At 39.5% G+C, this 13008-nt stretch overlaps 1 protein-coding gene across 14 annotated transcripts in view; it reads left to right on the top strand.

The window, feature by feature from the left end:
- Window positions 1-13008, top strand: part of ryr3 (ryanodine receptor 3) — a 366212-nt gene that overhangs the window by 180949 nt on the left and 172255 nt on the right. For all 14 annotated transcript variants that reach the window (XM_060828910.1, XM_060828909.1, XM_060828911.1 and 11 more), the window contains 5 exons: window positions 202-362; window positions 1898-2063; window positions 3488-3574; window positions 5001-5227; window positions 7692-8499. In XM_060828910.1, coding sequence (XP_060684893.1) covers window positions 202-362; window positions 1898-2063; window positions 3488-3574; window positions 5001-5227; window positions 7692-8499 — 1449 coding nt within the window. The remainder of the gene's footprint in view (window positions 1-201; window positions 363-1897; window positions 2064-3487; window positions 3575-5000; window positions 5228-7691; window positions 8500-13008) is intronic.

Raw genomic sequence — 13008 nt, 5'->3', positions numbered from 1 at the left:
ATGTTATGGAATATGCAATTCTGAAGGATAAAGCTAAAATGGTGTGTGGTCTCTGTCACATAAATTATACTGGTAGATTGTAAGTTTTGTGAACCATCTCTGAAATACTGCTCATACATTGATCTACATAGTAAGTAATTCTGACAATGGCCATTCATTGTACTTGATATAAAGTGCTCCTACTCTCTCTTTGCCATGCAGTACTGTTATGCTGTGAGAATATTTGCAGGACAAGATCCATCTCTTGTGTGGATTGGTTGGGTAACTCCTGATTACCATTACTACGGCAAATCATTTGATATGAATAAAAATCGGACAGTCACTGTTACCCTGGGTGATGAAAAAGGCAGAGTTCATGAAAGGTAGGCTCTACTATTTGAGATCTTTCAGTAGTAAGTGACCATGAATTACCATTAATATCAAATATGTTGCCAATGCAAACATGCTAATAAATCCAAAGTGAGTTATTGGTTTAATTGTGCAGTGTGCTGAATGGCAGGACCTACTTTGTAGAAAACATCAATCTTATAAATTCAGAAATATCTGATTTGTCTTTCCATATTAAAGTGTAGTGATTGAAAGAATATCCTCCTTGTGGACTATCAGGTACAATTACTCCTGAGCTGGACTTCAACATCTAAATTGTCATTCAGGAATCGCTGCTCCCCTCACAATTCCATGCTATTTGACCATTTGTTTCTGTATTTCCACTATTTCCAAACAAAAAAAATTGTTTAACACTTAAACAGAAAAATGCTTTCATCATAATGCTATTCTAGTACAATGATAATGTTGTGATAACAAATGCAATCCAACTAATGTGATCACTAATCAGACATGTTCTCCAAAAGTTACATTGCCATTGACTGTTGAGTTATCAACTAGTATTTGATGAACGCAAATATGGACCACATCTAGCCAACAAATGAACATGTGAAATAGGAATGGAAATAGACCATTCAGCCTCTGTATAGGAAGTGTTTAGAGGGATATGAGCCAAGTGCTGGCAAATAGGACTAGATTAATTTAGGATATCTGATTGGCATGGATGAGTTGGACCTAAGGGTCTGTTGCGGTATACATCTCTATGACTCTAAATTGCTCTGACATTCAGCAAGATCATGGCTGATTTGTTTGTGTATTGAATTTGACATTCTCGTCTATCCCAACAATCCATGATTCCGCTGCCCAATGGAAATACATCCCCCTTTGTCTTAAAAATATTCGAAATACCACTTCCACCGCTTTGGAGGCAGAGCGTTCCAAAGAGATCCCTAATTTTAAAATAGCTTCTGGACTGGTCAAGGAGAAGAAACTGGTCAAGGAGAAGCTTGTCCAGCTTGTCAAGATTACTCTGAATTGTATTTATTTATTTATATATTTATTGCTGAGATGTGGCCTATCCCTCATAGCCCAGAGGACATTTAAGAGTCAACCACAATATTGTGGGTCAGAACTCACTTGTAGGCAAGATCAGGTAAGGATGGAAGTTCCATTACCTGAAGGATATCAGTGAGCCAGATCGCTCGTTTTCTGACAATGCCAGTGGCTTCATCGATCATTGTTGGACTCTTAATTCCAGATTTTTCTTGAATTCAAAAACCATTTGCCACAGTAGGATCTGAACCCAGTTTCTCAAATATTACCTGGTGTCTGAATTAACAGTGTAGATAAAAATCACTACACCACTACTTCCCCTGTGCACTTAAATCAAATCACCCCTCACTCCTTTTTCTTTAGAACTGGTTTGATCCCCATTATTTCATCCTAATTTTGATCGTGAAATATTTACATGAAGAGATGTGATGACTCAGCAAAAGGTTATTCTTAATCTCTGTCTTCTAAGATATCTTTCAATGAAATGGCATTAATTGCTAAAATATATTGTTGTTTGTAGTGTCAAGCGAAGTAATTGTTTCATGATTTGGGGAGGAGATATTGTTGGCAGCTCAAAGGGATCAAACAGCAGTGGGACTGACCTTGAAATTGGATGCTTCATTGACCTAGCAACAGGCCAGTTAACATTCACAGCAAATGGGAAGGACCTCAGTACTCATTACCAGGTAAAATGGATGCATGGTTTAACATTAACTTTCAGATTGTTTGTCTGCTTTCCAAAACTCAGAACTGGCTGTAGGATCTCTAAAGTTATTTAATAAAAAGGGTGAGAGTATAAAAACTCATATTTAGAAATTCATAAGTTGGAGCAGGCGTGGGACATTTGGCCCTTTGACCTAGTCTGCTGTTTACTAAGGTCATGGCTGATCTTTGACCTCAACTCTGCCTTATTGCAGTATTCCCATATCCCATGATTGCTTCAATATCCAGAACTCTGTCAATCTCTGTCTTGAACATACATAACAATTGAGCATCCATAGCCCTTTTTCCAAGATTTCAGGACCCTCTGAGTGAAGACATATCACTGCATCTCCTTTTTAATGTTCACTCGCTTATTCTGAGAGCATAGACTCATCAGCTCCAAGAAACAGATTTTCAGTACCCATCCTGGAAAACCCCAATAAGAATTTTACTTGTTTGGGATTAGTTCTAATTCTTCTTAACTCTAGGGAACTGCTCAATCTCTTCTATGATAGTCCCTTCACCCTAGAAATCAGTCCAGTAAAAAGTTGTTGCAGTCTCTCTAATATCAGGATATCCTCCAATTGGTAAGGAGACCAAAATGGCGTGCAGTGCTCCAGGTATGGTCTCATCTAGGCCCTATGTAATTACCATGAGAATTCTTCTTTTTGGACAATAGACAATAGGTGCAGGAGTAGGCCATTTGGTCCTTTCAGCCAGTACCACCATTCATTATGATCATGGCTGATCATCCACAGTCAGTATCCTGTTCCTGTCATATCCCCATAACCCTTGATTCCACTAACTTTAAGAGCTCTTTCCATCTCTTTCTTGAAAGTATCCAGAGACTTGGCCTCCACTGCCTTCTGGAAAAGAGCATTCCACATAGCCACCACTCCCTGGATGAAGAAGTTTCTCCTCAACTCTGTTATAAATGGCCTACCCCTTATTTTTAAACCAGGTCCTCTGGTTCACCCATCAGCGGAAACATGCTTCCTGCCTCCAGAGTGTCCAATCCTTTATTAATCTGAGATTCTCCCCTCAGCCTTCTAAACTCTAAGCCCAGTCGCTCCAGTCTTTCAACATATGATAGTCCTGCCATTCTGGGAATTGACCTTAGCTAAACCACATCCATGATCTTAAAGCTCTTAATCTTTTTGTTCTGATCCAAGCGGCTTAAATTATAAGTAGAATTGAATTTTAAAATGTTTTTGTTCGGTACAGAGTAGTGATCGTCAAAGATTATTCCACTTATCATATTCTGCATCTATTAAAAGGGAAACATTTACCCACTGTGTTTAGACAGAGCCACCACCTCATTCCTCTTCTCTCTCAACTTCTTTTTTAAAAAAATGAGAATCTTTAAAGATAACATATAAAGTGTTTTTAACATGTGACTATTTTTCAGATTGAACCAAGTACGAAGTTATTCCCAGCTGTTTTTATGCAGGCGACAAGTTCAAATATGTTTCAGTTTGAACTTGGAAAATCAAAGGTATTTGTTTTCATGTCTATTGCTGTCACATAGAAATAGATTGTGAGCTTCTTACTCCTGAAACACAATAGAATGAGTTGGGTCTATCGAATAGGGTTTTAATAAAGTGGCACTTAAAGTGTACCCATCTGCAAGTTACAGAAGGCAGTGGTGGATCAATGCAAAAGTGATAATTAGTTAGCTTTGTAACATCCTAATTGCTTCACTTGGTAGAAAAAGAAGTAGGACAGAATGAGAGAGAACTTAGCAGCGAGATCAGCTGGCAGAAAACTTGGACTGTCATTTACGCCACTAACGCTATCTGAAGGTCCTGGAACTCCTCTCTGGTAATGATCAAGAACAACATCCTTCAAAGGCTGGTCCAGCGGCCATTTGAACAGTTGTCCATCTATTGCATGGGCACCTGCACTGAATTCCCCAGAACAGAGGCAGAAAAAAGATAATCTGTTGTCAACAGACAGACTCAGCCATCAGGTAGTGGAATTTTGTGAAAGTTGATAACTTAATCTCCTTTTCTACCAGGATAGCAATGCAACCAACGTATTGCAGTGCAGTTTCACTGCTTTGCTGGATCTCCCAAAGTAGAGGAAACTTCAGTATGGTTGGCATAGTGTATAGGCAATCGGTTTAGCTCAGTTGGCTGGATTGTTGGTTTGCAGAGCAGTGTGATGCCAACAGAGTGGCTTCAGTTCCCATCACTGGTTTGAGGTTACCATGCAGGGCTTTCCTTCTGAACCTCTTCCCTTGCCTGAGGTCTGGTGGCCCATAGGTTAAATCACCACCTGTAACTTCTCACTGATGAGAGAGTAGCCCTTATGTGTGTCACCACAGTCTTGCCAGACCATATGTAGCTTGGAGGGAATCTTGCAGGTATTCCCAAGCATCTGCTGTCCTTGTCTTTCTCGATAGTAGGAATTAGAAGATGATGTCAAACAAACCTTATTGTTGCTGCAGTGCAGCTTATTATTAGTAAAAACGTTGTGATTTGTTGACAGAGAAGCAGTCGGTCAGTTTTGTGAAATCCTTGTTAAAAATAGTATCTCAGTGCAAAATTGAAGCTGATGCTAAACATTGAGAAGGAAATGTTGTAGTATGGTGCACTTCTGTTGTATTCCATCTCACAGGACTCTATTAATATACAAATTATGATATCGAGGAACCTCTGGAATGGTGCAGCATTTGCATAAAAGTCAAATTCGACCCATTTTATGTTTTTCAGATTTTAAATGTTGCCAATGTGATTAAAAATGCAGTGTAATGACACACTGATCTTTTTGAGAATGTGTACCAAAAGGTTCATTAGTTTCCAATGACAGTAATATAGGTTACTCCACCCTTAAGTTACAATGTAGAAAATAATGTGAACTACTACTATGTTACCTTCATGTCACTGTGCATTAATGTTACAATTTATCTTCTGGTGCAGAACGCCATGCCTTTGTCTGCCGCTATATTTAAAAGTGAAGAAAAGAATCCTATTCCACAATGTCCTCCTCGGCTTGATGTTCAGATGATCACTCCTGTTCAGTGGAGCAGAATGCCTAATGACTTCCTCAAGGTTGAAACAGCGCGAATTAGTGATCACCATGGCTGGGTAGTGCAGAGCCTTGAACCATTGCAGATGATGGCATTGCATATTCCAGAGGAGAATAGGTTGGTCTACATTGTACTACTGAATTCCCAATATATTGTCCGCACAGAGAGATGTATTGGGTAAACAGCACAAACCATTTTACACCACTAGAGGCATCAATTACAGAAGTGTAAATAACGCTATATTAAACACACAACTATTTTTTGCAATTCTGTACTGCATTTGAAGCCAGAACATACACAAGGCTGACTCTATGATGAGAAGAACTTGATCTGATCTCCTATTCAATTAATCAATCAGTTATTTGGATATTTCCAAAGTCACCTCTTTCCACTTCCTTCCTGTAGTTAAAGTGAACAGTGTAGAGACTTCCAGCAGCGTCAGCCAGCTGTTTACATTATCAGCTGTAAACGATGTCTGAAAATTGGTAACTCGTGTTTCGCATGAAATTGGGTCAATATCTGCTTTAAAGTCCATGGTCCTTCAGGTTGATTTTGCCATTCACTGCATATAGCAGGCAACTGATGTTTAACATAAATCTGTCCAATACCTTCGTGGACAGTGTGTGTGAGCATCTATGTAAATGCTACTGTGCCATAGGTTTACAGTACATTTTTCAAATTCTGGACGAATGGTCAAATAAAATGCTTCCAAACAACAAGACATTATGTCAATATATCTAAAAGACCAGTTGCAATCTGTACATGTTCATTTCAAAGAACGGTATTTCAAAATAGCATAGAGTATATTTTACTATAACCATTGCAGTTTTAAGTGTGCTGACAGGGATAAACTGCCTAATAGTTAAACATCCAAAGTCTGATCCTTTCGTTTCTATTTATTTACATTTGTTCATTCATGGGCCTCAGACATTCCTGATTAGCCAGCATTTATTGCTCATCCCCAAGAGTCAATCATTTTGCAGTGGAGCTGGAATCACATGCAGGTCAGATTAGAATTTCTACAGTGCAGAAACAGACCCATCGGCCCAACAAGTCCACACCACCCAGACCCATTCTCCCTACCCTATATTTACCCATGACTAATGCACCTAACACTATGGGCAATTTAGCATGGCCAGTTCACCTGGCACACACATCTTTGGATTGTGGGAGGAAACCCATGCAGACATGGGGAGAATGTCAGACAGTCACCCGAGGCTGGAATTGAACCTGGGTCACTGGCGCTGTGAGGCAGCAGTACTAACCACTGAGCCACCGTGCTGCCCCAGACTGGATAAGAACGGGAGTTTCCTTGCCAAAAGGATATTACTATACCAGAATGGTTCTACTGACAATTGGCAGCAGTTTCACAGTCAGCATTAAGTTGTTAATTCCAGATTTATATTGAATTCAAATTTCACCATATGCCATGGTGGGATTCACATCCAGGTCTCCAGAAAATTAATCTGACTTCCTAAATTAATATACAAAGACTGAAATTACTGGAGAAAATCAACAGGTCTGGTTGCATCTGTGTAGACAAAGAATTAGCTTTTCAAGTCCAGTGATCCTCCTTCAGAACTGATAGCAGATCTCCAGCATCTGTAGCTCTTTGTTTTATCTTTGGATTAATAGTCTAGCGATACTATCAGTAAGCCATGGTCGCTGTCATATCTTTATTTAATATGCGAAAAGTAAAAATTCAAAAATATAGCAAAAAAAATTCTCATAGCAAATTTATAAATAAACTTTACCCTTTTAAAATAATGAATCTGAATTACTTTGTTTCTTATTGACTAGCCCCTACTGTACCAGTTTCAATTAATTTTGGAGCATCTTTACTAACTTGCTGAAACAATGAACTTAGCTGTTTTAATGAAATATCCTTGTAAGTTAGAGCTGGATCCTGTAAAATAGTTTTGAATTTTTAGCCAAGGACTTTTTCAAATAATCATTGTCGGTGTAACACAATTATCTTTATTGACTTGCCATGAAAGTGAAGATTCCTAAGTTTTAGAAGTGGTTATTTCATATCCGGAAGCATCATCAATTCCACAACTATGAAGAAAGCTGATTTAAGTACAACAGGGCGATTCCCAAAAGAAAAGGAATTCCTGGAGAAACTCAGCAGGTCTGACAGCAACTATGGAGAGAAAACATAGTTAAAGTTTCAAGTCCAGCAACCGATTTTATGATTCTAACCCTTCCTCAGAACTGGAGGAAACTTGAGATGTTAGCTCTGCTTTCTCTCCATAGATGCTGCCAGACCTACAGAGTATCTCCAGCAATTTCTGTTTTTGTTCTAGATTTTCAGCATCTGCAGGTCTTTGTATTATTTTAGGAGATATCCATGCTACAATATCACAAGCCCTCAACACCATAACTAAATATTTCCAAGAACTATTGCGGCAATTTACTTCAAAAGAGTTTATGATGCCTTATTTTTGGTAATTTGGCAATTAATTACTAGAATCCATTGCAATCAGTTGGGATAGTTGAATTTAGTTTTATTCCTTTGGGGCAGGTTTCGAAAATGTACCTCAGTGAAATTTTAATTTATTATCTTGTTTGAACTTTACAGGTGTATAGATATTCTAGAATTAGCTGAAAATCAAGAGCTCATGAAGTTCCATTACCACACTCTCAAACTGTACTGTGCTCTCTGTGCTGTGGGTAATAATCGTGTCACCCATGCCCTTTGCAGTCACATTGATCAATCTCAGCTTCTGTTTACAATTGAGAACAAATATCTACCAGGACTTCTGCGTGGTGGATTCTATGACCTCCTCCTGAGTATTCACCTAGAGTCAGCAAAACAAGCCAGGTTAATTATGAACAATGAATTCATAATTCCAGTAACTGATGAAACGAGAAGCATAACGTTGTTTCCAGATAAAACTCGGACCTACGGACATCCTGGAGTAGGGCTCAGCACCTGCTTAAGACCCCGATTAAATTTCTCAGCACCATGTTTCGTTAACACCAGTGAGAATAAGCAACAATATAGTCCAAAGCTACCATTTGAAATTCTGAAGGTGAAAGCAATTGAAATGCTCACCGAAGCTGTCACAGGTGGTGGGCCACACATTAGAGATCCAGTTGGGGGCAGCATCGCGTTTCAACTTGTTCCCATCCTCAAGTTGGTTAAAACCTTGCTGATCACTGGCATGTTTGACGACAATGACGTCAAAAGGATCCTGGTTCTGATCGACTCTGACTTGTTTGGTGAACACCAAGAAAAGACAACAGATGAGAACAAAACGGAAAAGGAAATGGCCACCAGAAATGAAGAGAAGGCTGTAGAGGCCGGTGAAGAAACAACACAAGCCACTCAGTCTTGTTTAAAAGGATTACTGGAAAAAAGCTTGCCAGAGTCTGTGAAACTTCAGGTACAAAACCATGTTACGATCCAGTTCAATGTCATTTTCTCCACCATGTGGAAATTTTATGTAACTGCATAATCAATCATTTATTAGAACAGATCCTGCCATATTGATGGGAAGTTGGGGAACAGAAATATGTCCACAATAAAAGTATGTTTATACTAGCTGCCATAGCCTCCCCTGAAAAATATAGTTAAATAAAATGGCTATTTAAGGGAACTCTATTGGTACCAAAATTATTAACTAAGTGAAAGTAATGGTCATTTGATAATAATTGGATTACTTGAATAAATTTAGAAATTTAGTGGCATTTAATTACATTGATTAAATGAGCAGGTAAACTAGTCTTCAACCAAAATTGGTTGAACAAGAAGAGGCAGTTGAACAAGATTGTCCAAAGATTGATTAACTCAGAAAATATAACTGGACTTTTCAAATATATATCACATACCAATACAAATAAAAAAAGGGGGTGGTCTTGCAACTTGTTTAAGTTTGGTGCAAAATTTATTCACAAATCAATTGTAATTACTTAGTAAATTATCGTTTATGAAGACAGGTAATATATAAAGTAATTTGTTGCAGAATGCACACATTAGTGCAATGCACTTGGAAAACAGAGAGAGGATTGGGCTGGTGTGGATTTTCAAAGGGAAATTGTGCTTGGTAAATCTACTGGAAGTTTTCAAGGATTTAACCAGTTGAGCTGATAGGGGAAGCTAGCGGATGTGGTTTATTTGACTATTCAGAAGGTTTTTGATAAGGACCCACCTGAGAGATTGGAATGTAAAATTAAAGAATATGGGATTGGCACTCATAGAGTCATAGAGCTGTACAGCACAGAAACAGACCCTTTGGTCCAACTTGTTCATGCTGACCAAATATCCTAAATTAATATAGTCCTATTTGCCAGCACTTGGCCCATATCCCTCTAAACCCTTCCTATTCATTTACCCATCCAGATGTCTTTAAATGCTGTAATTGCAGCAGCTTCCACCAGTTCCTCTGGCATTCCATACGCGCACCATCCTCTGCAATGAAAAGTTGCTCCTTAGGTTCCTTTTATATCTTTTCCCTCTCCCCCTAAACCTATGCCCTCTAGTTATGGATTCCCCCACCCTACGGAAAAGACTTTGTCTATTAACCCTATCCATGCTTCTCATAATTTTATAAAGATCTATAAATTCATCCCTTGGCCTCCGACGCTCCAGGTAAAACAGCCCCAACCTATTCCGCCTCTCCCTGTAGGTCAAACCCTCCAACCCTGGCATCCTTGTAAATCTTTTCTGAACCCTTTCAAGTTTCACAACATCCTTCCTATAGGAGGAAGACCAGAACTGCATACATTATTCCAAGTGACCTAACCATTGTCCTGTACAGCCACAACATGACCTCCCAACTCCTATACTCAATGCTCTGACCTATAAAGGAAAGCATACCAAATGCCCTTCTTCACTATCCAATCTACCTTTAACTCTACTTTCAAGGAACTATGAACCTCCACCTCAAAGTGTCTTTGTTCAGCAACACTCCCCAGGACCTTATCATGAAGTATATAAGTCCTGCCCTGATTTGTCCTACTAAAATGCAGCATCTGACATGAATCTAAATTAAACTTCATCTGCCACTGCTCAGCCTATTGGCCCATCTGATCAAGATCTCATTGTACTCTGAGGTAACTTTCTTCGCTATCCACTACACCTTCAATTTTGGTGTCACCAGCAAACTTACGAACTATATCTCCTATGTTCACATCCAAATCATTTATATGAATGAGGAATATCAGTGGACCCAGCACCGATCCTTGTGGCATAATATAGGTCATTGGCCTCCAGTCTGAAAAGCAGCCCATCACCACTACCACCCTCTGTCTTCCAACCTTGAGCCAGTTCTGCATCCAAATACCTAGTTTTCCCTGTATTCCATGTGATCTAATTTTGCTAACCAGTCTACCAAGAGAAACCTCATCAAATGCCTTGCTGAAGCTTATGTAGATCATGTGCACCGCTCTGCCTTCATCAATTCTCTGCGTTACTTCTTCAAAAAAACTCAATCAAGTTAGTGAGACATGCTTTCCCATGCACAAAGCCATGTTGACTATCCCTAATCAGTCCTTGCCTTTCCAAATACATGTAAATCCTGTCCCTCAGGATTCCCTCCAACAACTTGCCCACCAATGTCAGGCTCGCCGGTCTACAGTTCCATGGCTTTTCCTCACCGCCTTTCTTAAATAGTGGGACCATGTTAGCCAACCTCCCTGTTGACTATTGATGATACAAATATCTCAGCAAGGGGCCCAGCAATCACTTCCCTAGCTTCCCACAGAGTTCTAGTAACACCTGATCAGGTCCTGGGGATGTATCCACCTTTATGCATCTTAAGACATCCAGCACCATCTGCTCTACAATATGGACATTTTTCAAGATGTCACCATCTATTTGCCCACAATCTCATGTTCTATGTCCTTCTCCACAATGAACACTGATGCAAAATACTTGTTTAGTATCTTCCCCCATTTCCTGTGGTTTCATACATCGGTTGCCTTGCTGATCTTTGAGGGGTTCTATTCTCTCCCTAATTAGCCTTTTGTCCTTATTGTATTTATAAAATCCCTTTGGATTCTCCTTCACCCAATTTGCCAAAGCTATCTCATGTCCCTTCATTGCCCTCCTGATTTCCCAGTTAAGTACACTCTTACTGCCTTTATACTCTTCTAAGGATTCACTCATTCCCTGCTGTCTGTACCTGGCATATGCTCCCTTGTTTTTCTTAACCAAAACTTGGGAATGCTGGATGACTAGAGAAACTTACACCTACCAGCCTTGCCTTTCACCCTAACAGGAACATACTGTCTCTGAACTCTTGTTATCTCAACTTTGAAGGCTTCCCAATTTTGAGCTGTTCTTTACCTGTGAATATCCACCTGCAATCGGTTTTTGAAAGTTCTTGCCTAATGCTGTCAAAATTGGCCTTCCAAACTAATAGAATTATGGTCACTGGGCCTAATATGTTCCCCCACTGACACCTCAGTCACCTGCCCTGCCTTATTTCCCAAGAGTAGGTCAAGTTTTGCAACTTTTCTGGTAGGTACATCAACATACTGAATCAGAAAATGTTTGTACATACTGAACAAATTCCTCTCCATCTAAGTCTTTTACATTATGGCAGTCCCCCATGTATGTTTGGAAAGTTAAAATCACCTACTATTATCACCCTATTATTCTTACAGATAACTGAGATCTCCTTGCAAATGTGTGCTGACATGGGTAGAGAATTAGTTGGCAGATAAGTAACAGAGTGGGAATAAATGGGTTTTTGTTGAGTGGCAGTGATTAATGGGCTGTTGCAGGGATCAGTGTTTGGACTCTAGCTATTCGTTATATATATATGTTCATGATTATGATGAGGGGACTGAATATAATATCTTCAAGTTTCAAATGACACAAAGCTGGGCAGGAAGGTGACATGCCAGGAGGATGAAGAGCTGTTTAGTTGTGATTTGGTAAACTGAGTGAGTGGGTAAATGAATGGCAGATGAAGTATAATGTGGATAAGCATGAGATTATCTACTTTGGTAGCAAAAACAAGTAGGCAGGTTATTATCTTAATGGTCATAGATTGCGAAAGGGAGAGGTGCAATAAGACCTGGGTATCCTCATTTACAAGTTACTAACAATAAGCATGTAGATGTAGGAGATGGCAAAGAAGGTAAATGGTAAATTGGCTTTTCCATGAGATGATTCAAGTACAGGGGCAGGGACGTCTCGCCTACTATTGTACAGGATCTTGGTGAGACCACCTCTGGAGTATTGTGTGCAGTTTTGGTTTCTTTATCTGAGGAAGGATGTCCTGGCTATGGAAGAAATACAACAAAGATTTTCAGACTGATTCCTGGGATGGCATTCGAAGAGAACCTGGATTTACTAGAAGCGTGTTCCCTTTGGAGTTTAGAAGAATGAGGGGGTTTCTCATAGAAACTTATGAGATACTATCAAGATTAGACCATGTAGAGGCAGCAAAGATATGCCCAATGACTAGGCAGTTCAGATCCAGGGCTCACAATCGAAGGATGTGGGGTCGGCCATTTAGGGCTGGAATGAGGAGAAATCTCATCATCTAGAGAGTGGTGAATCTGTGCAATTCTCTGCCACAAAAAGCAGTTGTATAGCAAAACATTGAATGCATTCAAGAGGGAGTTAGATATAGTTCTTATGGCTAAAGGGACGTGGACAGAAAGTGGGAATAGGGTTCTGAGGTAGGATGATCAGCCATGAGCATAATGAATGAGGTGGAGTTGGCTTGAAAGCCCAAATAGCCTATTTCTACTACTTACTATGTTTTTATGACAGCGAATCATAGGGGAAAGGCAAGAATAGCATTTATCATAAAATTGGCAAGGGGTCCAAGGCTTGAACAGGTTCCTTTTGTTTGCAAAGAATGAATTCCTGTGAATGCTGTGTAATGCTTACCAGCTCCATTCATTATCATAAAGGGTTATTAGTGTAGTTACTACAA

This window comes from Hemiscyllium ocellatum, chromosome 8 (assembly GCF_020745735.1).
Source record: "Hemiscyllium ocellatum isolate sHemOce1 chromosome 8, sHemOce1.pat.X.cur, whole genome shotgun sequence".
In the NCBI taxonomy this organism is placed as follows: Eukaryota; Metazoa; Chordata; class Chondrichthyes; order Orectolobiformes; family Hemiscylliidae; genus Hemiscyllium; species Hemiscyllium ocellatum.
This window is presented reverse-complemented; position numbering and strand designations above follow the sequence as displayed.